The sequence below is a fragment of the Coturnix japonica genome, chromosome 12 (assembly GCF_001577835.2).
Source record: "Coturnix japonica isolate 7356 chromosome 12, Coturnix japonica 2.1, whole genome shotgun sequence".
Lineage (NCBI taxonomy): Eukaryota > Metazoa > Chordata > Aves > Galliformes > Phasianidae > Coturnix > Coturnix japonica.
In genome coordinates this window covers 8,939,006-8,963,476 of record NC_029527.1, presented here as the reverse complement: position 1 = coordinate 8,963,476, position 24,471 = coordinate 8,939,006, and the positions used below count along the sequence as shown (strand labels likewise).

Below are 24,471 nucleotides of genomic sequence, written 5' to 3'. Positions count from 1 at the left end.
CTAAGTCACCAAGTCAGAACATTTTGTCTTGAACAGGGCAGCCAACAAACTGCACAGAGCCTCCCGGGTTGTCAGCAACCTTGGCTGATGGACTGTCCTGTTTCTGACAGCTACTCAGGACATGAAGTCAGTAGGTATGAGCATCATTTTGCTGTCCAGAGTATACACTCATCCAGTTCCAACCCACTATCACAGTCTATCCTTGTATCAGAGATATTGCTCCAACTGAACACTCTCTCTCAGTCTCATCAGCCTTCCTACTGATACAAACTAAGCAGAGGCAAACAAGGGGCACCACTGCACTGGTCTCCAAAGAGAGTCCCAGCAGCGTGTCCCAGTGCAACCTGCAGGACTGTCTGCAGTGGGCTGGGCAGGCAGAACCAGCCAGGGCTCTATCTGACCAACAGTGCTGACTTTATAAAGTCACTATTTGTCCACAGGGAATGGGATATCAACTTATAGCAATACATCCCCTTTAAAAGGCTGAGGTGACTGCAGTGACAAAAAATGAGAGGAACTCCTAAACAGCTGCCTAATGAGACTTCAGAATGGGGAGACAAAACACAGGTGGTCTGAAAAAATGAGTGAGAAGCAACAAGGAAAGGAGCATCCATTTTCCTATTCAGCTTTAAATCAGTAAAAACTTCAGTTTTGAGACACCCCTCCAGCTCTGCGGGATCTTCAACAGATCAGTAAACCTCTCTGTAAGAATAGAGCTGGAGCCCTGAGATGTGAGGACCATCATCCTCTTCTGATGGGGGAAAAGTGAAGCTTTCCGTGAAGGGACTCTTTGGTATTGGGAACTGACCCACAGCTGCACTATCAGCTGATCTTGTGGAGAAAGCAACTGCTCCAGCTGGACTGCTGGGAGAAAGGAGTTTGCCTTACCATCACTGTTGATGATAGAGATCAGCAGCTTCAGGTAGTTCTGTGTCTGTTGTACGAGGTCCCAGCTCTGTGCAGAAAGAGAAATGTTGAAAATAAGCAGGCGGTTGCTCTGTGGTTCAGAGCTTGCCATACTCTTTGTTTCTCTACCAGAGAAATAACTCAATTGGCGGAGTGACAAGTTTCCCCTTGGTCCTCCAACCACTCCCACACAACCTCTGTAAAAAGCCCTCTGGCCCGACAGGAATATAAAGAAATAAAAAAATTAAAAGCCATCGTTACTATCTGTGTGGCTGGCACGTAACCTGTTTGCCTGCAGCCCCAAAGCTCCAAGCAGACCGTGCTCAGACACTGAAGTGAGCTGGTAAACACCCACAGAGTGCTGACCCAGTTCTGCAGCCCCCCACACACGTGCACTTTACAAAACAGTTCAGCAGCCATGTTACAGCTGTGTGTGCAATGCAGGAAGAAAGACAGGGTGAGCAGAACAAGGTCAGCATCCCAGCCCCACAACCTGAGCATGTCACCCCAAGCTCTGACAGCTGCAGGCTGCTCTAGGCAGGCACTGGGCTTCTGCAGTAACACCCAAGTGGCAGCAATATCACAGAGGGGCTCTGAACTCAGAGACCTCGAGCACTACAAGAAAAAAAGGTGGAGCACATCGAAAGATGCTCGAGCATGCCACCTGCTAGCACTGTGATGTGAGAAGATGCTGGGAATTTTAGCAGTCTGAGACCAAAGCTAGAACTCAATCAAGGAAAATGGGATGGCATGAGCAAGAAAAAGACAAGGAGAGGGACAAATGTTTCATTAGGACAGCATTATTGGTGTAAGGGATGTTGACCCTCAGCAACAGAACACCTTGCTGTGTGCAACTACACTTTAACTTCTGCTAGGAAGGACATACTACCCTGCTGCAAACCCTATGCAACAACAACAGTAGGGAAATGGGACACACACCAAACCCAGGACAAGAAACACATTCTTCTAAGGTCTTATCTGCCCAGGTAGACCAAACCTTGTCCTTATTGCCAGAAGGAATCATTCCTTCATCCCTTTTTATCTCTATACTACAAGCCAGAAACTTTCCTTCATTTGCCCCATCCAAAGCCTGAAGCTTGTGCTCAGCAGCAGCACTGCTCAACAAACACGTAGTCTGGGGATGGCAGATCATCACACCTTGAGCACCCTGTTCTGACAGAAATCTTCACAAACAGCATTCAAGGCTGCTCTTCCTCATTTGTATGTCTGATCTCAGACCTTGGATTTTGCTTCCCGTACAGCTTTTATTCTCTAGATTGAAGGGTGCTTTAGAATTTGTATTTTCTTCCTGAAAATGTACTTACACATTAATCAAGTCAACTCCCTGTCACCCTTCTGATTAGCTGAGCAGACCAAGAACTTCAGCTTTAAGTGAAGCACCTTCTGCAATCCTCAGATCATTTCTGCATCTATTTCTTATATGCTCTTCAATTATTAATATCCTTTTAACAATACTGGCTGCTCAGTATTTTATTGAACAACTTTCTAGTCATAAACAAGCTGAGGTCCCGTTAGTTCTGCTTCAACACTGCAAGCTATTTCTCTGTGCTGCTGCTGGCACTCACGTATTATTTTCATGCTGCCCCAGTACTTGGAGCTCTGCTGGTCCTGTGCTGCTTCCAGCAGCAGAGCACAAGAGTGTGTCACACACCAGCACACGGCTTATTGCCACAAAACCTGGGGGACTGGCAGGCTCACTGCTGCGTGCAATGGCACACACTGATGGATATAAGATGATGTTCCCTAGTGGGAACCAGGGCAAACCTCAATGCCTGGGCAAACATAAAAGAGTTCAATTGCCAGCAGTGATGCTGTGGTGGCAGTAAGTGATGGAGACACACTATGCTCAGTTATGATTCTCTCTTTGCTGTAATAGGATAAACACGTAGCATACTCACCGAGAAGGTGCCTAGTTATGTAGCTACTATTCACATAAGGGAAAGTCGACCTTTCTTCAGTCTCTCCATAGCCAAGAAAGTCTGCCTGTTGCAGGCACGTGCTAAGATTGCTAACAAGCAATACTGCTTTTAATTTCCTGGCACATTCCTCGCCTTAGCTCCCTAATGGACTGCTAGCTTACACAAGCTACAGAAACAGATTTGATGTTAACGTTAGCTGCCTTGGGACACGCCAAGCCACAGAGCTTTTGGGGAGAGGATTTCCACTGCCATTCTGAACAATCAAGTCTGCAGCCTCACTCCCACTGGGTGGTATGGAGTAAACCAGATTACTGAGGTGGCAACAAGACAGATTTTAGATCTTTAATGATCCTTCCTGATTAAATCTCTGACCTCCCACAGAGATGCTTACTTTCCTCACCTGGTACTCACTCCAATCAATACTGAGAGATTGGGTCAACGATGCTGGGATACTTAATGGAGCATCTACATAATCCTAGAACAAACAAACAATTAATTAGAGAGGAAGAAAACCACCACAACAGGATATGAAGGCAATAAGTTTCAAGGAGGAAAAAGAAAAAGAGCAACCAAGGCTTAAGAGCTCAGTAAAGCCCACAGCTCTCCATTTTATACCTGTTTCCAGTTAAATATGAGACCTTCAGCTGTATAATCCCGGTCTTTGTACTCCTTAAAGAATTCACAGCCTGCAAGAGAAGAGATAACGAACAACTGTTCAGCTAACTGATATCTAACAACTGGAGGGCCCTGTGGGACTGGAAGTGCTGGCAGCCCTGGGCTCCAGAGCACCGAACCAATCAAAAGTGTTGCCTGTGGGAAGTGAAGAGCAGTAATCAGTACAGTGTGCAGCATGGCCTCCCAGCAGCAACAGCTCAGAGCACTCAGCAGTAAGCACACTCACACAGCAGACAAAGAGCAAACTCCAAAGGCACAGCAAATGTGGAGGGACTGGTTTATTCTTTCTCAAACAACAGGTTGCATCCAGGACCCGCACTTCCCAAGGCCACTGACTCTTGTGCAGATCTGAGGCATCAGCCCAGCACCCCAAGTGAGAAGGAATCAGCAAAAGATGTGCTGGCAGAGCCTGGGGAAAGCCAAGTTTCACACAGCATCTGCTGCAGGTAACAAGAAAGGGCTCTCTGTCAGAGGCAGCTGTGGCTTCTGTCACATTTAAGCCTCCCCTTTCAAACACCAGAATTGCTGTATATGAAGGAAGCGCAGCAGCCCAACCACTTTCAAGCCCTCCCCTCCTGAAGTTTCTGCCCTGTGGCTCCTGTTTTTCCTCAAACAACTATTTGAAGTCGATGCTGCAAACTGCAGTCACTTAGTCACAGCTGAGCAATACTATTAGCACTGCGGATGCCTGCAGGCTACACAAAACTCCTCTCCTGAGATACTGTGTGTGCCACATTAGCTTCACAGTTCCCACATCACCAAGACAGCCCCGTGTCAGGCACTGCTTGCACAAAAGCAACAATTCCTAGTCTGCAAGTCATAAGTAACTTCAGTGGTGAAAAATAGGTATTTGGAAGGACAAGACTAGTTCTAGAGACCACACAGCCAGTCAAACTGTCAGTTGAGATTTAACTCCAATTAAACACGGGCTTACAGCAAAGAACAGAGGATTACAGCAGTAAGTGTTGGCATCCATAAGTGCCAACTACCAGTCAGATGGAAAGGAGGGCTTTTGCACTGGAGAGCACATAAGCTTCCACAGATAACCCATTTTAACCTAAATCTTTCGCCCTAACTCATGTTTGCACACTTTTTCATTCATCTATGATAAGAGAATCTCACAATCTCAGAGATAAACTCTTCCAATGCAAGCCTGGAGAAATTAGTAAGAACAGACCACCGCATTTTGCCAGGCATCAGAGGGGCTGCTGATCTGTAGACGTCTATGACTCAGATTTAACAGAACGGCAGCACTGTCCTCTGGAACAGCACTGCTAAAATCAGGCAACACCAGCAGGGAGGTTCCAGTTCGATAAGGTTTATCTCTAGTGCAGCACTGAAGAGTCACTAAGAGACAGCAGCTGTCCCAGAAGAGTACAGTAAGCAGATCCCCACACAATAAAAACTCTACAGCTTATTTACATAGAATCACTGCCTCCTCTTTCTTAGTGCAAACTATCAGTGGTCAGTCTCTCCCATAATCTACATTTAGCAAGACAAATGGCAGCGATATTTACCTACTGAATGTGCTACAGAAATCAGAAATACTTATTTTTGTACGCCTCTGCAATCTGTAAGGAAACTTCAATAGAAAATCTTAAGGCAGCTTCTCTGAGTTGTCACTAATTTCTACATTAAAAATGTACTCCATGTACTCCACCCTCTGGGTGTTTAAGAGTAACAACAAGTCATAAAAAATAGTCTGGGTTTGGATCATGCGTAACCGCTTTCCTTTTTTCGCCCCCCTTCTCCTTCTTTGTGCGCAAGGGAGAAAAATTCTATCTCACAGACAGACTTCAAAGACAGCAGCCTCATACCCAATCACATTACTGAGCCTGACGGCAGCAGCCAGCCAGCAATACTCAGTTCATCTTTAAGAGTGCAGCAAGTGACCCAGCAGTGGTTGCTAGGCACAGGGACTGATCTAACCAGGGAGAAGGACTGGAGTGGTTTGCATCCCAGTCATAGACTACAGGCTCAGGTTAACAGCTCTGCCTTGCATTGAGAATATATTACAGAGGCTCTGTGGAAGCACTAGAAGTAGGAAAAGTTCCTAAGAATTGTTGTTTTTATGCATAGCTTGCTTTGTGCTGTGTTTTGCATCAAGTATTAGGTTGGAGTCAAAGGCCACCTTAACCTCAGCTCTACCACTCAGACTTTTTCCCTGTGCTTGAATTCATTAGAAACACTGAGAAATTCTTCTGCTGCCTCCGAGCGTCCGATGCAGATTCACTCTTCACATCATCCAGGTTCAGCGTACCATTCTGTTTACAAGAGCTTCTCTCCAAAGTGAACAAAGGAAACATTAAACAAGCCACAATCATTCCACCACACACACAAGTAGTTCCCAGTCCCCAGAAGCAGATTGTCACCTGTCCCTTGGGAGTCCCTCTGGACATCAGTCCTGTACCTGGATATGGGATGGAGAGAAGCGTGAAATCAGCGTAACGTTGAGCTTTGTCCACCTTCTCAGAAGACGTCACACTGCACAGGACAAGAGGAAAACAGCAGACATTTGTACTGTATTTTCCAAGGAAATGCAGCACCCAAAAGCTACCCGTTGCACTACCTCACATAATGACTCCAATCAGGAGCTGGCACAGACGAGACTTATGCAGCACACTCAGATCAACAGGTGTAGCCCCAAAACTTTACAATTTTCTTTCAAGTGAAACACCGGGAGAAACATCTCTACCTACTCTTACACACAAGCATGGCGCTCCTTTAACTCTCCCCTTTGTGAGAAGGGGTTGTAAAATTACTGCAGGCTCTACAGAGAAAGTCTACTCAGACTGCACAGGATGGGTGAAAATAGTTATTTTGCTCACTGATAGAGCCTTCTCTGGCATAAAACCTTGGGCTTCTCTCTACAGCACTGACCAACAGTTCCTTCTGCACTGCCCTTCTGGTGACTGCTCCCAGGATGCTGAGTATGTGCCCCATAACAGTTCCCCAGTAAGGACTGCTAGTCCCAACTCAAAGCCTGTAGAAAAAAACAAGTGAATCCAGACTCACTTCAAGCCAAACTTCACCTTCTTGTTTTCCACCATCAGGTCACAGATATATCGGACAGAGAGGTACCGAAGCAGCTTGATGTCGTGCCCTCTGACCTTGTCAAACAGCTGAGAGTCTGCATTTCTGTGAACAGAACAAGACAAAGTGAGATCAACAAGGAAGACTGAACACTGCCTGCATGATATTGCCATGGTTCTTCCTTGAACTGCTTCTAGCCAAAAGACCCACAGGAAAAGCCTTGTCTCCTTGGGTAGGAGTCCAATTCTGCACTGAGCTGATACTGCAGAGTTAGTGCTTAGGGTCTCCTTCCTCATATTTTGCTTTGTTCTGCAACAAGCAAGTAAGATGCAGATTTTTTTTCCCCCCATCCTGGAGATCTAATTTTTATTGTGAAGTAATAATTTCTGTGTAATTCAAGCTTCTCTTAAATGGCCCTATATCCTCCTGTCTCTGACTCTTCCCTCTGGAAGTAGATAAGCACACACCAGTTACTACATTTGGGTTCAGCCAGCCACTGGCATTCAAGGCTTTTTCAAAAGCAAGGGATGAACTCACGTCAGGGATGCTTACAAACCTCAGTGCAGAATCTTCCTCTGAAATGTCTTCTGCATCTGCCCAAGCATCGTCAGAACCCCCTGCAAAGAAGGCATTAAGAAAAGAAACCTGTGTAAAGCAACACAATCTCCAGTTCTACAGACATTCACATGCCTGAATATGTTACGGATTGGCATCCTTTCTCCATGTTTCTCTCAGTAATTCTCCACATTTCCTCCTCCTGAAGGGCATGTTCTGTAAAGTAGCCCATCCTTCCCTTATCCTTGCTCAGATCTTTTGATCTGAGCAGGCCAAACACATGACTGACAGCTAGAAGGACACCCATGTTGGTGCTGCACAGTTCTTTGCCAAACCAAGCTCCAGAGCCTATACTATGGACACCCAAGGCTCTCCTGAGGAGTTCTCCCTAACACCCAGTAGTAGGATTTGATTCCCAATGACTAGCTAGCAATAGCAAAGTCTTATTTATTCCCACCCTCAGCACCTGGGAATCAGCGCCCTGAATCCTTTGGGCTGCCTTACTTGCCTACTATGCTACTATTCCTGTAATTCACTCTTCAGCTTCAAGTTCTTCTGTAACTTCCTCTTGCACTATGAGTACAGCACTCTGCCCTGTGATATGGCATTTGGAAACACACACCAGATTTCAGAGTCTGCCCTATCACGACAGGCCTGCCACAAGCAGGTCCATGACAGAGCTCTGTGCCTGCTCTTCCAACCAGGTTGGTCTCATGCCCTGTTTCCCAGCACTGAGAAGCCTAATCAGGCAGCCAGAGACACACAGCTCCTCACTTACCTGAGAAGATGTAGTTGTAACCAGTGCGCCCATAGAGCTCTCCCCAGCCAGCCAGCGTTGCTGATCTGCAAATATGCTGGAGGAAGATTTCATTGTTAACCACGTGCACTCCAAGAGTCTCCCCCACACCCAGTCTTTGGTCCACGTGCTGTCACATCCCAGTGCCGTGGCTGGTACCCACAGATCTGCCTCTCAGCAGTCTCCTCTGCAGCCCTGACCCAGATCAAATTCCCCATACACACAACACTTCCAAGTTTCTTTATCTGTAGCTTGGTTCTCTACCACCTTTTCCATCTCCATTTTTCAGTGAATTAACACAGACAATTCCTGCTACAATGAGCAACATCTATGCTCTGTTAACACGCTCCTTGAACTTTACCTTCCACACTCCTGTTGGTAAATTGCAGCTGGTCCCACTACCACCCCAGGCTGATCTCTCCTGCTGGAAAAGGTCAGCAGGTTCAGCCCACGATAGCTTCAGCAAAGCCAGATTAATGTTGTCACAGGTATGATTTTGCTATTCATACAGAGTTCCTAAATATAACTAAGAAAACTGAATTAAACTGCTTACATTCTAAACAAGACTACTCCTACAGGGCTTCAGAACACTTTAAATAATCCACATAAAAACAAATCTGATTTCACTTCCTTACAGATCCCCTTGCAGGCAAGCCCACACATTCATAAGACCGTTTATGCAATCTTGCCTCCCCAGGGAACATAAAAGAGGAACTTCTCTTCAGGGATAAAAGTTATTCAATGGCAGCTCACTGCTGGAAAGAGGAAGGGGCAGGAAGAGACGACAGCTGTCTTTCCCCTCTCAAAGGCCAAATAACTTTGGTCCTTCGGAAGGAACACACATAGAAAAAACATTAGATCCCTGGTGCAGTGCTCATGACAGGGTGGGGTATGACAGCCTCAAGTCCCCACATATGATTTATGCAGCCTAGACAGCAAATATTGCTTACCGCTACAGGCTGCCTGTAGCTAAGATTAGATTTTTACAGCATTAGGAAAGGTGACAACCGGCCGAAGATGTGGCTACACAGTTCAAATGGCACAGAGAAAGGTCATTTTCTAAGTTAAGACAGGTAACCCACGAAGCTTTACCTTTCCCTTGTACAGAATGACTGGGCAGACAAATCGTCCTCGACACCTCGCCATCTTACTTCGGTTGATGAGGTCTTGCAGTTTGCCAACCTGCACGGTGCTCTCAAACCTATCAGACAGAGATGCAGATCAGTGCACAGAGCTCCTTCCCAATTATCCATCAGTGAAGCAGCTGCAGACCCCCCTGGTCAGTGATCCCCATCCCTTTGGCTTAAAAGGCAGCTCTGAACTTAGCAAGCAAGAGGTGGTTTCTCTAAGAACGGTCTGCCCCGTTAGGCAACACAAGTGAATTTTGCAAGCAAAAAACAAACAAAAAGGAGAATCAAAGTTTGAACGCTCAGTGAACTGCAGTAGTTGTGGTCACCTGAGCACGTGCACTGCAGGGTGATTAGACAGCGGGCTATAAACCAGCCAGCGGGTTGCGTAGGGCAGTTAGGTTAACGTCAGCTGCAACTGAACCACTAGATTCTATTTGTTGTTTTTTTTTTCTTTCTGGTTACAGTAAAACAGAAACGTGTTCTGAGTTGGAGACATATTTTGGAAGCAAGTTTAAATTGTGATAATTTTTTCCAAGCATCAGTTTCTATTTGATAGGAATTCAAGCTGCCCTTTGAATGATGCAGACCTTCCGGAGGTACGGTCAGTGCAGGGGGAACTAGGGTTTCCACAAGGAATTGGAGAAGCATCCAGACTGACATTACAGAAACCAGATGAAGTCCAGTGACACAGAACGGTGTGATCGTGCACTTGGAGAAGAGGAACAAGAATTTCCAGTTAGCCCTGCACAGCAGCAGAGCTCAGCACATGAACTCACTGACCTGCAGTTGCCTTTAAGTTATCAATACAGCAAGTCTTACCAAAGGGACAACAACCACCATGGGAAACTCGCCATAGGATAGAGAAGAAGCAGCACTGCTGTGCAGAGCAGATGTTGGGTGAGATAAGCACCTGATTCCAGCCATCTGCAGCCACGAGGTGCACATGTGTGAAGTGAGGCGCAGCAAACTCACAGGGATGGCCAGGGACAGTGTTGCAACAGAACTGCTGTGCACCGAGTGACTGAGCAAATGAAGATTAAGAGAGGGCACAACAGTATGTGTATTTGGGTGAGTAAAAGAACTTAGCAATGGAGAAGAACCAAAAGGTGACTCATTCAAATAAATAAGAAATTAAAATAAAGTTTCTAGGCTTCAGAATCAGCATGAGCGTAAAGCAATCGACCTGCAGCAGGCATTTGGGCAAGGACTGGAAAAAATAAACTACTGTTAACACGGAAATCAATCCATTTATAGGAGACAACATAAAACACTGCTGGGGAGAGCAAGGAGGCAGCAAGCAAAACCTCCCAGCCCTACAATTTCATAAGAACTTAATTCCCAGAATACATAGTGGAGGCTTAGGATTTCTCACATCTTTCCTTACATATAAAGGCTTCTTCCAGCTCCAACAAGTGCTAACATTCACTGGAACGTAAAGAGTATGAAGCCAAGCTCGTCTTTAAACAGGAGAGTGCTAAATGCCAGCGCAGCACACTGTACAGTGTGAGCTCGTGTGCAGGCAACAGGAGTACGTGCCCACTCAGCACAGGCTGAACTGCTTGCTGCTGGCACTGGCACTGCAGGCAGACAGGAGCTGCTTCCCTCCTAGCACGCCCTCCTCAGAGAGCACAGAGTAACACAGCACAGGAACAGCCAGCGAGCAGCCGGAGGTGGCTTCATGTGTCATTCACAATCCCTACCTATCCAACACTTAGAGCTCAGAGCAGCCAAGAGGCTTCAGCTCCCTGCACACCAACTGCATCTCCTGGGAGAGGCAGAACAGCAGCAAGGAGTGCCAGCAGGACAGGGACACAGGGTCAGCAGGAAGCACAGTGGGGACGCTGCAAGATCTCTGTCCTGAAGAACAGCTGCAATGCTCTTACAGGGACAAGGGGCAAAAAGCTGCACAGGTAGGAGTGATATCAGCTTTGGAAATGTTGGCTGACTTCAACAGCCACGTGAAAGAATATCATTATGGCTTCCCGGGGCCACATGAAGAAAAAGGTGGAAGGAATGTAATGAATCTCAACTCATAACTCCTGGGATTTTCAGGTATTGCTTCCTCAGAAGTTGGTTTTCTAGAGGATACTAGTGGGTAACCTTGTCTCTGTGTTACCTCTGTGTTCATTCTCACCCTCCAAATCAGACCTTCAAGCTTGAGTTCCTTTTCTAAACGCAAAGGAAACATTTACTATGAGCAAGCAACTGTTTTGCTAACAGTGTATCTATACGAGGTCAAAGCAGAGCTGTTTCTCAACAGCTAGCCACAGCAGTATTGGAACTTAAGTGTTTCTTCACAGTGTTAGAGCCATTGTTTGAAGTGAAGACGTACATGTGAACTGGCAGGGAAGCCAAGGATGCGGCCTGTGTCTGATCTCTGGAAGCTGTCAGTAACCACAGGCACAAAGAACAGGACAGGAAGCAAAAAACTGAGCACATCTCAATGCTTTCCAAGCCTTTGCAGTGCCTGTCCACTCCTGTTGGGGGAGGAATTAAAGGTCCCTGAGCACAGAGCAGGTGCTCCTGGCTGTTACTTCCTGAGCTCCTCTGCTACTTCCTGAGCAGCACTGCACCAAAGGACATACTGCTATGGTGGTTGGTAGCAAAAAAACATAAGCCATGTTCCTCCCATGCTTTCACTACCTCCTCCACCAGCCCAGATCTCAGCTTGGTCAGCCAAGCAAAACCTTTTCACCCCCCAGCTGCCTGAACAGAATCAGAAACCGGCCTGGGTTTAAAACAGCCCTTTTCTGCCAGGCCAGTTCCCCACGTGGCTTCATAAACTGCTGCACCAGCACGACTTGTGGGGCAGCAGAGTTTGCACAGCCTAGAATTGCTTCCAAAAAATGTGGCATTCTCAGAGGCGTGAAGTGTCTCGCACACTTCAAGGGGATCTTACCAGCTGAACAAGAACATTACAAAGGTGAAAGGCAGCCCCAGACACTAGGTCCTACAGGGATTGTTCCATTCACTGGAAGAGGTTTCTTGCGTTCTGTAACACAAGAAGTGCAACGTTCTCTATATTGCTAACATTTGTTGGGTATTTCATCATTGTTGCGTAGAATATAATGATGCAACTAAGAACTGTATTTGTGGAAGTTATTTAGCAGCTCTTACAGAGGTTATTGCCCAGAGAGCAGAAGGAAAGGCATGATGAAGGGCAGCCTATTCCTGGGACTTCTTGGAAAAGTAAGTCTAGGCTTGAAAGTAATCAGTACTTTAAGTGTTAGTGGCCACTCACAGCTTACAAAGTCACAGAAGAAAACAGGAGAACACTTTTGTTTTGTAAAACTGACAGAAAAATTAAATATCCTTCATCCTTGCACAGACAGAAAACAGAAGCAGCTGCTTTCTCTCCCCTAAAGACGCCGCTAATTACATCTATAACTTCAGATTTCAGTTTCCCCTCTTCTCTGCAGCCTACAACAAGGGGTTGAACCCTTTCCAATCCAGTCCAACCTTTAAACAGAAACTCCAAGCCCACATCAGCGGTGGCTGTTTCTGAGCCCCCCTCCAGCACCTACTGGTTTTGTTCAGCAGCCAACACAGCTCAAAGGACATCACTACGTTCAACACATCTTGTCACGATCAGTTAAAACTGCAAAATTGTGTTACAGAATCACAGAATGACCCGGGTTGGAAGGGACCTCAAGGATCATGTAGTTCCAACCCCCCTGCCTGGCAGGGCCACCAAACATACACCTTTACTAGATCAGGTTGCCCAGGGCCCCGTCCAACCTGGCCTTGAACACCTCCAAGGACGGGGCATCCACAACCTCCCTGGGCAGCCTGTTCCAGGGCCTAACCACTCTCCTAGTGAAGAACTTCCCCCTAACATCCAACCTAAATCTTCCCTCTTTTAACTTAAAACCATTTCCCCATGTCCTGCTATTGTCAGCCCTTTCCAAGAGTTTACTCCCCTCCTGGGAGTAAGTTCCCTTCGGGTATTGAAAGGCTGCACGTTCTGTGGGAAGAGATTAAAACATAAAACAAGGGGCTGTTGTTACAGCCACAGGGAGCAGACATTGCTCAGGCTGCAGTGGAAGCAGTTCTGAGCTGGTGGGTCAAAGTCCAGCTAACTTAACTTTGTGGGTCCAAACGCTCCAGCTCACTTCACTCGGGCTGTGCTAAGCTGCAACCAGGCGCCTCCCATTGGGTCACTGAATATTGGTGCCCTCAGATCCGTGTTTTGAGCACCCAGCTCGCTCTGCTCAGCCCCTATGGGGGTTCTCAGCCGATGGTGCTTTACAGACTACGAGTCACAGTATCACAGTACCACACAGTGTCAGTCTCATGCTTCAGCCCTCCAATACACAACACACACAGCGCAGCACGGAGCGCTCAGAGCCCGACGGAGGCAGAGCACGGAGCAGCTATAATTAACCACGGCCCTTCGAGGCCCCGGGGGCTGGTCGGGGCTCAGAGCGGAGCGGGCCGGGTCTCGGTGCCTTACGGTTCTGTTGGGGCGGCGTTGTCCCGCTCCATGATGACGATGTGCCGCGGGTAGTGCGCGCAGACCTCGCCGTGCGCGTTGTGGATGATGCTGTAGCGATAATCCCGGCCGAACAGCTCCAGGCAGCGCCGCTCGATCCGCTCCACCTGCGGGCAGACACCGCTCAGCTCCCGCCGCTACCGGACACCGGGCGCCGAGTCCCCCCTACACAGACCCTCCCCCCTCACCTTGTTGGCAGCGGCCCCGCCGCCATCCTTAGCGCGGTACTGGGCACGGGAGAACTCCAGCAGCAGCTCGGCCAGGCCGCGGTCCCCGGGTCCCGCCGGGGGGCAGCCGCGGGCCGCCGCCATCGCGAGCCGCTCACTCAACGCCAGCCGCCCATGGCGCCGCTTCCGCCCGCCGCCACTTCCGCCCGCCCCGCGCTGCGAGCCCACCAATCAGCACACGGCGAGTGACACGCCTCTTCCGGCGCGCCGCTGTCGTCATCACCGTGCGACACGTGCGGCCCGGTCCGCCATGGTGCAGTACGGCCCGTCGGTAACGGGAAACTCCTCAATAAACAAAACATGGCGAGCCGCGGCTCCGTGCCCGCTCCTCCCGTTAGCCCCGGTCAGACACAAGCACATCACATAGGAGCTGGTTGCCCCGCACTCCCTCCCCTCCGCACGCCGCTCCTGCGCTGTGCTGCTCCGATCCGTTCCGATCCGTTCCGATCCGTTCCGATCCGTTCCGATCCGTTCCGAACAGCTCCGAGGGGCGGAGCCGAATCTCCTCGTGTGTTCTCGCCTGTTCCCGTCGGGTCCCGTTCCCGTGCCCGCGCTCCGTGCCGTGCGTTGCCGGCTCCGCAGTGACGGGGCGCGCTCACGAGGCGGCGTCGGGGGCGCGCGCGCGCTCGGGGCGCAGAGGCGGCATCCAAGATGGCGGCGCGGGTGGCGCAGGGTCCGGCAGCGCTCGGGCTCCTTTAGGCCGCGGGCGGTGCCCGGTCCGGGCGGGGCGGCCCGATCCGGCAGGATGCTGCCGTCGCAGGAGGCCTCCAAGCTGTACCATGACAACTACGTGCGGAACTCTCGGGCCATCGGCGTGCTGTGGGCCATCTTCACCATCTGCTTCGCCATCATCAACGTGGTGGTGTTCATCCAGCCCTACTGGGTGGGAGACAGCGTCAACACGCCCAAACCCGGTTACTTCGGGCTGTTCCATTACTGTGTGGGCAGCGGGCTGGCGGGCCGCGAGCTGGCGTGTCGCGGATCGTTCACCGATTTCAGCACCATCCCCTCGGGCGCCTTCCAGGCGGCGGCCTTCTTCGTGCTGCTGTCCATGGTGCTGACGCTGGGCTGCATCACCTGCTTCAGCCTCTTCTTCTTCTGCAACACCGCCACCGTCTACAAGATCTGTGCCTGGATGCAGCTGCTGGCAGGTGGGGGCGGGGGGTCGAGGGGGTGAGGGGGGTGTCAGGAGGCTGGGAACGGAGATTGGGGGTCTCCTGGACGCTGGGTGCTGCTGGAGGGGTGGTCAGGGCGCTGGCGGCTCCAGGCACTGGTGCCCGAGCTTGAATGAGGCACTGGGTGCTGCTGTAGGGGTTGGCACTAGAGTTAGGGGTTCTCCTGGACACTGGATTAGCAATGCGATGCCCCATATGCACACTGGTGCTGGGGATCCTTAGGATACTGAGTGCTGGGGTTGGGAGTGCTTCAGATACTGGGTGCTGGAGGTTCTTCAGGTGATGGGACTGGGGGGTATCAGGGCATTGACACCCGTTCCCCATGCACTGAGTGCTGGTGTGAGGGGTGACCAAGGCACTGGTATCAAAACTAGGGGGTCCCTTGGGCACTGGTGTATGTGTTTCTTTGGATACTGAGTGCCTGGACTTCTGCAGGCACTGGGTGTTGGGGTTGCTTTGGATACTAGATGTTGGTCATCAGTGTACTGACACACCGATGCTGGGGGCTTCCCTAAGTGCTAGGGGATGGCTTTCGAGACCATCCTGTGCAGTGAATGCCTGTGCCAGGGCTTCTTTGGATTCTAGGAGCTGGAGCTGGGGTTCTCCATGCGTTGAGTGCTGGTGTTTGGAGTGCTTTGGGTACTTGGTGCTAGATGCTAGGGCTTCCCTGGGCACTGGGTGCTGATGTTTGGGGTTATCATGGTGCTGACACCAAAGGCACTGGGTGCTGGTGATGAGGGTTCTGTGGATACTGGGTGCTGGCATTGAAGGTTATCAATAGACTGCACCAGCACCAGTTGCTGCCCCAAATGCTAGGGGTGGCAGTGTGCATTGCCTCATGTGGTGCATGCTGAAGCCAGAGCTGCTTTAGGTACTGGGGCTTCTGCATGCACTGGGTATTTGTGTTTGGAGTATTTTGGATACTGGGTGCCAGGGCTTCCCTGGCATTGGAAACTGGCATTAAGGGCAATGGCACCAGAGCTGAGCCCTCTGAGCACAGGGAGCTGGCGCTGGGGGTTCTCAAGCTGCTGGCACCAGGGTCTCTACCAGACACTGGAGCTAGGGACTGACTTGGATACTGGGGGCTGCCCTAGATGCTCACACCTTCAGGGCTCCCTGGAACACGGGGCAGCAGCAAACAGGGCTTCTCAGAACCCCAGCACTGGGCTTGGGATGCAGGCAGTGGTGCAGGTGTTGGGCTGTGGCTTTGGGTATGCAGGGCTGCATGGGACACCAGCACAAGGGGTTGAGAGAATGTGTTGAAAAAGATGCTGTCCTGTCCCTTGCCTCAGCATCATGAACTAGTCAGAAATGCTGACTTTTCCCTTTCCGTAAAGAGACTTTGAGTACGGCTCTGCCCACAGAGGGATATTGCATTTATCTTGATTTGGATTGGATGTAAGGAAAAAGTTTTTTACAGTGAGTGTGGTGAGGCTCTGACACGGGCTGCCCAGAGAGTTGTGGGTGCCCCGTTCCTGGAGACAGCCAAGGTCAGGCTGGATGGGCTCTGAGCACTTGATGGAGCTGTGGGTGTCCCTGTGCATTGCAGGGGGTTGGACCATTTGGCCTTTAAGGGTTCCTTCCAACTCAAAGGATTCTAAGATTCCCCCTAAAAGTCGCCCTGTTCATAGGTCCTCCTTAGCTCCTTCCACAAAACAGGAATTCCATAAATGCACAGAACCCAAACTTTTCCCAGAAGGGTCAGGACGTTGTCAAGGACTCCCCGAGCTCTCCTGGAGCTCCTGTCTCCTTTTAGGACAGAGCACAAGAAGCGATGCTGAGCTCCCCCAGGGATGAAACCCTGCACCTCTTCCTCTCTCCACTTTTCCCACATCTGGAACACCATTACCATTACCTGCTGCAGACTAAGTGAACATGTCCAGACCCAGAGCTTGCACCAGCAGAACCTGATGCTGCTGACTGCCTTTCCAATAGAAGACCCCCAGTGTGACCCCCTTTAGGAGAGGGCCCTGTGGAGTCTGTCCTCATGCTGGGAGCTCACAGCTGGCCCAGCTTGTGGAGCTCCTGACCTCTCCTCCCCCAGTGCAATTTGGCCTGGAGCTGCCTTGGCTTACCGGGAAATTCCTTCATCTTTAATTTTCTCTGTCCCGAAGATTTACTGGTTTAAGGCAAGCTCAGAGCCCAAATCCTGCCGATCATCAGCAGCTTAATCAAGGGGCTCTGCATACCCGGCTGCTGTGAGGCAATGGGCATGACCCTGAAGGCAGCCTGGGATGTGGGCAGGGGGATGCAGAAGCAGCAGCGAGGCCCCTGGTTTCACAACAGACATGTATAAGGAGGGGATGGGATGGGATGGGATGGGATGGGATGGGATGGGATGGCCAAGTGCAGGCACAGGGCTGATGCAGGAGTGTGTGGCTCCTCTGAGATGGGACAACAGGGAGGGGGGGGTTGGAGTTCAGCATCTCGTCCAGAGAAAAAAGTGTTTAAATCTTCAGTGTCCAATTAGTGGACAGCAATCAGGGGAAGGTTTAATTAGAGCCTCACAGAAAGCCCCAGCTCAAAAGCCGCTGCCCCCCTAGGAGTAAACCGAATCTAATTAAGAGGAAAGACTGCTTTAGCGCAAATAGAAACGCAGCCATCTGCCCTGCTCAAAATCCCAGCAACGCAAAACTGGAGATTTTACTAAATCCTTCTGTTACAAAACCCAGAACGTGCCTCCAACGTGGGGACATCACCGGCGTCCTGGTGGGACGGGCACACAAGGAGCATCGTGCTCACTGTGTCCCCACGTGCCACACACTTGGGTGCCAGGGGAGGGCACAGAGCTGTCAGCCACACCAGGGTGTGGGACTGAGAAGCCTTTGCCCCCCAAATACTTCCTCAGAGGCTTCCCCTCTCTCTTGTCCCCCATCCCATCCAGCAGCAGGGATGGCACAGCCCCGTGCCAGGCTCCAAAACCTTCCCCCACAGAAGCTGCTCTATGGGCAGTGCTGGGCACGTGGGCACCTCTCACTGCCCGCAGCCCTTTGCTGTGCTCCCAGACAAAGCAGCTGTCAGCTCTGCTTCGTGCCGACGTGTAGCCCTATTCTTGAGCCTCCTGCCTGTGCCACCGCTCGCTTCCATTGATTTCCGTGGGATTGCTATATTTAGGACAGGGCTGTGCCCTCACTCTACTTCTGCTGTTCATCCCCGGCAAGAAGCTTCCTGACCTCAGCCCCCAGCGTCCCCACTGTCCCTGCTGGGGCTCCCCATTGTGGCTGTGAGGCCAGGCAGAACCACTGGGCATGCTGTGGGATGCGGTGCCGTGGCTGCCGTGTGCCGGTGTTATTTATAGCTGCAGGGAGTCCCCGGCTGTGGGTGCATGTGATGGGCAGCAGATGAACCTGGGGAGGGGTGGTGCAGAGCCCAGCCTGGGTTTAAGGACCCCCCTGGGGCGCAGCCCGTTGCTGCTTCTCCCACCATTAACTCACACCTTCCGCTCCTCAGTCTCTTGGTTCATCCCTGAACCAAAGCAGGGGAGTCCTCTGCTTTGTGTGCTTTGTGCCGACTCTGGGGACAGCCCCGCGGTGTCCAAACATGCTGAGGGTGCCTCCCGCGGTGTCCTCCTGCCCACGGCCATTCTGTGCCTGCAGCCTGAGTCACAGAGCTGAATTCCCCTCCGTTCATTCATTTTGCTGAGATATCAAAGCCCATTGAGTTTGACAGGATCCTGATAACGGAGCGCGGTGGAGCACAAAACCACGCTGTAGCTGCAAAAAAGGCTGAGCATCATCAATTCCCCTGGTCCAGAGCATCCCCTGAGCGCACATGCCCTGCAGGCAGCTGAGGCTGGCGGGGAGAGGGGGGATGAGAGGCAATGAGAATTGCCTGCGGGTCTCTGAGCACCTGTGTGTGCAGGGCGGGCAGCACAACCCCCTCCTCGTCCCCCTCTGTTTGCGTTTCCCAGCACTTTGCTGCCGGCGTTTGGGAAAGGTTGGGCTCACAGCGTGTGCAAAGGTTCTTCAGGGACACAGGGTGGGCTGGGGACGAGCGGGGAGAGGGAATCGCTTGTGACAGGGGATGCGTCGTGCTGCTGGGAGCTCACAAGATGGTTGCTGCGTCCCTGCCCTTTCCCAGTGAGCTCAGCACAGCGCGATGCCGGACCTGCCCCGCTTCCCACCGCGTCTCTTACTGACTTTGCGAGGTCCCGGGACACAGAGCCCCGTCCCGCTGCTCCCTCACGCTCCGCTCTCTCCCTCGCAGCTCTCTGCCTGGTGCTGGGCTGCATGATCTTCCCCGACGGCTGGGATGCGGAGACCATCCGGGACATGTGCGGGGAGAAGACGGGGAAGTACACGCTGGGCGCCTGCTCAGTGCGCTGGGCTTATATCCTGGCCATCATCGGCATCCTTGACGCCCTCATCCTCTCCTTCCTGGCCTTTGTGCTCGGCAACCGGCAGAACAACCTCCTGCACGAGGAGCTCAAGACAGAGAGCAAAGGTGGGCGCTGCTCTGCCAGGTGGGAACAGCGCGGGGTGGTGCTGGGGCCTCGTGTTTCCATCGAGCCTCTGGGGCCGGCAGAACGCGGGGCGGACCCACGCGGTGACCGGGCTGGGGCAGGAGGGTGCGGGCAGCCGAAGCCCTGAGCGGCGGCACCGCAGCGCTGACGTTTTGTCTTTGTGTCTTGACAGATTTTGTCGGCACCGCGGTAAGTCCCGACTCTCGGCGTCCCGTCCCCTATTCCTGCGTGGCGTGTCCCGGGTGCGGCCGTGCCGGGTGGATGGGGAGTAAACGGGGGCGGCAGGTTTGATGCATGCACGTGCATGGCACAAATGGCTGCGGCCACCCGATACCACCCCCCGTGCTCCCGTACCCAACGCGCTGTGCTCTCCCTGCAGAGGATATAAGGCCGAGCACCCGCAGCAGGACCTCACCCCGCGGCCGGCAGCCTGGGCTCTTCGGCTCCCTCCCTGTCCCGCCTTTGTCCGCTGCCGGCGGCCACGCGACGCTCCGGTCCCCGCCACCTCCCGCACCGGGGCCGTGCCGGCCGCCCGCCGCGCCCACGTCCACACCGACACCGCCATCCCACGCACCTCACCGGTCCCGCACCTCCGCCGCCGTCGAGGGAGGACGCCCCAAACGCGCTTCATCCGAGAACGGCAGTTTTGTTTCAAGGAAAAAAAAAGAGAAACAGTCTCCCAAGTTTTTAAACAGATTTCTACATCCCCAGGACTCCGGACCCGCCGCCTCCCACCCCAGCGCTCCCACTGACGCCCTGCGCTGGCTGCTCCGGGCCCCAGCACCTCCCCGTTCCCATTTTGTACAGCTCGGTGATCCTGTCTCCATGGCCGGGGAGCCCTGCGGCTGGGATGGGGCCCGCCCGTACTTTTACGTGTAAATTAATATTCTCTAAACAGGGTAAAGTGACTCGAGCCCTCTCGCCCCTCCTCCCTTCCCACCCTCCCCCCCACGCCCGGCAGCGCAGCCCCAGGACCGCGTGCTTTCCAGCGCTGCCGGAGCCGCCGGCCGCCGCTCGCTCCATCCCGAGAGTGGGGACCGCAAGGGCCTCGCTGCCGCCGGCCGCCGCTCCGCCCGACTCCCAGCACCGCTGAATGTAAGCCCCGGTAAGTGGGAGCAGCTGGAAATAATAACAACCGACCCCGGGCGGGTGCAGGAGGAAACCCCCCTTCGTCCAGCCCCAGCCGCCGCCAAACCTCCCCATCCCCATACGGTGCTTTATCTCCACTGGTGACAGCGTGGCTCGGCTCTCCCCGCCACGCGTGGCTCGGCCCACGCCGCTGTCCCAGCCCAGACACGTGCCCGGCTGCGTCTGAGCGGCACGCGGAGCCGAGGACTCGGTGCCGGGCACAGGCAGCCGAAGCCCGGCCGAGGCTCTGCTGGCCAGACCGGCGCGTGGGCTTCCCCAGGTGCCCGCCGCAGCCCTCACCATGCAATAAAGTCCTCAGCACCGGCCGCGTCTCAGTGCCAGTAGCCGGGGGCTGTTGGCAGGGGGACCCGGCTGCGGGGCGGGGGGGGGGCGGCTGGGGTGGCTCTGGGGGGGGGGCGAGGACGGGGACGGGAGAGGAACCGCCGGGGGGAACGTGGAGCCGGGCGATATCACCGTGGGGATGAGGCGATGAAGGGCCGAGCGGGACCCGCTGCCGGGGCTGGCGGAGCCGGTAAGTCGAGCCCTGAGGGCAGCGAGGGACGGAGCAGCCGGGACACCGAGCGGCAGCACCGGGACCCAGCGCGTCGCCGGGATCGGCGCTTCCCCCCCAGCGGCCGCCGTCGCCCCGCGGCCCATCAGCGAGCAACGCCCTGCGTGAATTGGAAAAACCAACCGAGCAAATCAGTGGAGAAAGGAATCCAGTAGCTGTAATATATCTGTATTTTAGTACAAAGTTTGATACGGTGTTTCACAAAACCTTATTGAAAAATATAATTCAAACCAGACGAGCTCTGAGCCCCGTGCTGTGCTGGGGAGCGGGACGGGACACGGCTGCGACACCGGGCGGGGGTCGGGGTCAGCCGCAGGGGGTATAAAGCGGGGCTGGCTGCTGCCTGGGGGCACAGAGCGACCTGCCCTGATGGCTGCAGGGCTGCCACAAACCATGGAGGCGTTGGGCACCTCACGCTCAAAGTGTGGCTGCACTCCGGGCCCAGCTCGGGATTCCTAAGGAAAAGGGGAGCGATGGTAAAACGGGGCACCAGCACAACACGGATAGCGGCACGATGGGCAGAAGCACCAAACGCGGCCCTAGAACGGGCCATGAAGGAGGTAACGCTGGGAGCAGCCTCCACCAGCAGCTTCATCCCAAACAGTGGGAGCCAGGAACCTGTGGGAGCTGCCCTGACCTCAACAGCCTGAAATACAGGCAGAGGGATGATAAGGTTGGGAAGGAGCAGAGCAGACACAGCCCTGCACAGCATTGGGAGTGGTGGGATTCCAGAAACACTGCTTTTCGAGTTAAGTATTTTTATTATCAAAATTATTACATCTCTTGTGAAAGTTCAAATGTTACAGCACGGTGTAAAAACTCCACTAGAGTAAGAAGCTACAGCCCCCCACCTTTCCAAGAGCTTTCCAGGGTCCCTCCCCTCCTGCCCCGCTGTGACCAGAGGTGCTGCTGTCCGGGCACTGAGCTCCCCCGGCCCCCTCCTGCCGCCCTGCAGGGCAGAGCCCGCCTGCCCCGTGCTGCTCCTGGCGTGGAAGGGGAGGCTGCACACCCAGGGCTAAGCCGAGCGAAGTTTACACCTAATTTTATACAGTATACAGACACCCGACTGCAGGGTGACAAGTTCCATCCCGACATGCTCACAGCCAGACAGTGTGAGGAAAGTGAACTCTTTGATTCTGTAGTTTAAAAGTCTCCCCCACCCTCCCCCGACCCGGGTTGAACGAACGCCTGATTTCAGTTGTGAATTAAGAGAGACCTGTAACAGTCCTAAAAAATAAGAGAAGAGAGGAAGGAAGCAGACTGTGCATCTGAAAGGACAGGGGAGACAGACTCACAGCATCATGTTATCCGAGAGAAAAGGAGAAGTTCCACTGCAGCACCAGGGATGACACCTGTCGTATATTAGCTAACCTACTATGGTTATAACTGAATATAAAATTAGATAAATAAAAACACGCCCGATATTACAGTAAACAAGTGAGAAAGAAGCTGGCAATCGTATGGAATTGAGCAGACAGCACGCTGTGCTCGGGCTGGCTCTGCCCTGCTTTGCAGACAGGTGGGAGGGACATCCCACGTGCCACCCCAACACGCAGGCTCCCCTGGCACATCACAGCCCCCCCCAGCACCGTGACCCTCCCTGCAGCTGCTCAGCCCCCTGCCAGCCCCCAGCACACCACAGCACCGCCACCGCGTGGCTCCGTGGGGTCCCTGACCCCAGCACGTCCGCCCTGCAGGTCAGACCCCCTCCCCCCCACTGCTCCCCACTCACAGACCTGCACCCCATGCCGTGGGGCAGCACATCCAGCTCCCCTGCAGCAATGGGCACACGAGGTCCCGCTCCCTGCCGCTCGTTCACATTGATGGAGACTCGTCCTGGAAATGCTCTGACTGCGGCAGCCCGGCCCGAGGCAGCAGTGTGCGCTCATCTGCTTGTGACTGGAATGATCGTAACGGATTAAAGCCCTCCCCAGAACGCGCTGAGAACCTGACCTATAAAGAGAGCTTTGGGATCGGAGTTAAACTTCCCCAATGATTTCTTTAAACTGCATTTGTATCAAAAAAACATGTCCGTACTGCATGAGTGACCATGGCCACGGGCACGGACAAGAGACAGAGGCTGCACCACAGTCATTGCACTTGAACCATTTGCTTTTTTTTTTTTCTTTTTTTCTATTTTTCTATTTTTTTTTTACCTTTTGCAATGTACTCACACATCAGGGAACAGCTTTGCTACAGTCTCTGCCTCAGAGAAATCTGCTTTCATCTGCAAGGCCAGAGGCCAATACTGCTCACAAATCTCACCCGTGCATTCAGACCTCAGCCTCTGACCCCCCCCCCGGCACCCAGCATCGGGTGCGACCTCCCAACACCGGCCCAGGAGCCTCTTCCAGAGGTAACTGGAAGGAGCTGTGGGCAGTTTTGTTCCTCCTGGAGTCCGAGCAGCCCTAGGAAAGTCCTGTTTGAGTCTTTACTCCAGAACCTTGAAGCTGCTGCAGTCTGTACTGATGGACGCTGCTGCCCCCTCGGTGCGGGTAGTGTTGTGCACTGGAAATCACCGCCCCCCGGGAGCCCTGGTAAAGAACCGACTGCCCAGAGCTCGGTAGGCTGATAGTCCGCAAGTCTGACTGTAGTGACCTGGAGCTTTGGGGAGCTGAGGTGGAGCTGGATGCTCCTGTGCAGGGCTGAGAGCCAGACTCTGAGGGAAGAGAGTCCACAGCCATTTGCTGTGCTGGGCTGGCAGCAGCTGGGCAGCTCTTCTTCAGGAGGCTGCTGCTGGCACTGCCAGAGTGCTGCTGGCTGCCGTAATACCCCGAATTCCCTGCAAACAGGGCAGAGGAGTCTGTGGAGACCAAGTGGGCAGGGCTGGAGTACGAGGAAGAGGAGAGGGAGGTTTCCGAGGAACCGTGGGAGAGGCTGTGTCCTGTCCTCTGTGCTGCCGCTCGGTAGCTGTAGCCAGGAGAAGGAGTTAGGTGTCCTCGGTAGGGGGAGGAACTCTGCTGGAGAAGGGTCTGTGACTCTGCCTGGGGACTGTCAGACTGCAGGAGCTGAACGTGTCGGTGGGAAAAAAAAAGACATCAGACACAATTCCCTATTTCCTGCCTCATCACACTCTAGTTGCTTAGTACATCAGGACTGGGAATAACTGACAGCTCAACAGTTTCCTTCCTTGCTAATGCTGTCTAAAGCTTTACTTCTGAACGGGCAGATAACAAATGGCAGAATTTACCTGGTAGCTGTATCGAGAAGGACTGTAAACTGCTGGTCCTTTGTGGGCTTCTGGAGTGTCTCCTCCTGCTGTATCTGCAAGGCAGAGCACAGGCAACATGTTACACTTCACCCCTGGACTGAGGTCACCACAGTTCCCTCTCAAGTGACACCTGCACGCTGCAGCTGTCTTGTTCTGCCTCCATCTACAGC

At 52.9% G+C, this 24,471-nt stretch overlaps 3 protein-coding genes across 10 annotated transcripts in view; 1 reads left to right on the top strand and 2 right to left on the bottom strand.

Annotated features, from left to right (window-relative positions):
• MTMR14 (myotubularin related protein 14) overlaps positions 1–13,909 on the bottom strand; it is a 29,667-nt gene extending 15,758 nt beyond the window's left edge. For 2 of the 4 annotated variants that reach the window (XR_004308737.1, XM_015874963.2), the window contains exons 1-10: positions 13,716–13,909; positions 13,489–13,634; positions 8,998–9,106; positions 7,888–7,963; positions 7,111–7,171; positions 6,537–6,659; positions 5,932–6,005; positions 3,462–3,532; positions 3,247–3,321; positions 889–955 (exon numbers count right to left, since the gene is read on the bottom strand). Coding sequence is in view for 3 of the 4 variants with exons in the window: in XM_015874963.2 (XP_015730449.1) it covers positions 889–955; positions 3,247–3,321; positions 3,462–3,532; positions 5,932–6,005; positions 6,537–6,659; positions 7,111–7,171; positions 7,888–7,963; positions 8,998–9,106; positions 13,489–13,634; positions 13,716–13,838 (925 nt within the window). In the remaining variant the exon portion in view is untranslated. Of the gene's footprint in view, positions 1–888; positions 956–3,246; positions 3,322–3,461; positions 3,533–5,931; positions 6,006–6,536; positions 6,660–7,110; positions 7,172–7,887; positions 7,964–8,997; positions 9,107–11,934; positions 12,028–13,488; positions 13,635–13,715 lie in introns of those variants that run through there. The other 2 variants (XM_015874964.2, XM_015874966.1) reach the window with 2 other exon arrangements.
• Positions 13,910–14,010: 101 nt separating this feature from the next.
• Positions 14,011–21,328, top strand: LHFPL4 (LHFPL tetraspan subfamily member 4). Its single transcript, XM_015874976.2, has 4 exons — positions 14,011–14,905; positions 19,136–19,372; positions 19,564–19,580; positions 19,771–21,328. The coding sequence occupies exons 1-4, from the start codon at positions 14,500–14,502 to the stop codon at positions 19,777–19,779; spliced, it is 669 nt and encodes a 222-aa protein (XP_015730462.1). The 5' UTR covers positions 14,011–14,499; the 3' UTR covers positions 19,780–21,328.
• Positions 21,329–21,831: 503 nt separating this feature from the next.
• Positions 21,832–24,471, bottom strand: part of SETD5 (SET domain containing 5) — a 58,428-nt gene continuing 55,788 nt past the window's right edge. For 4 of the 5 annotated variants that reach the window (XM_015874948.1, XM_032447193.1, XM_015874945.1 and 1 more), the window contains 2 exons: positions 24,281–24,354; positions 21,832–24,098 (listed from right to left, as the gene is read on the bottom strand). In XM_015874948.1, the coding sequence (XP_015730434.1) occupies positions 23,499–24,098; positions 24,281–24,354 (674 nt within the window). In that variant the 3' untranslated portion in view covers positions 21,832–23,498. Of the gene's footprint in view, positions 24,099–24,280; positions 24,355–24,471 lie in introns of those variants that run through there. The other variant, XR_004308736.1, reaches the window with a different exon arrangement.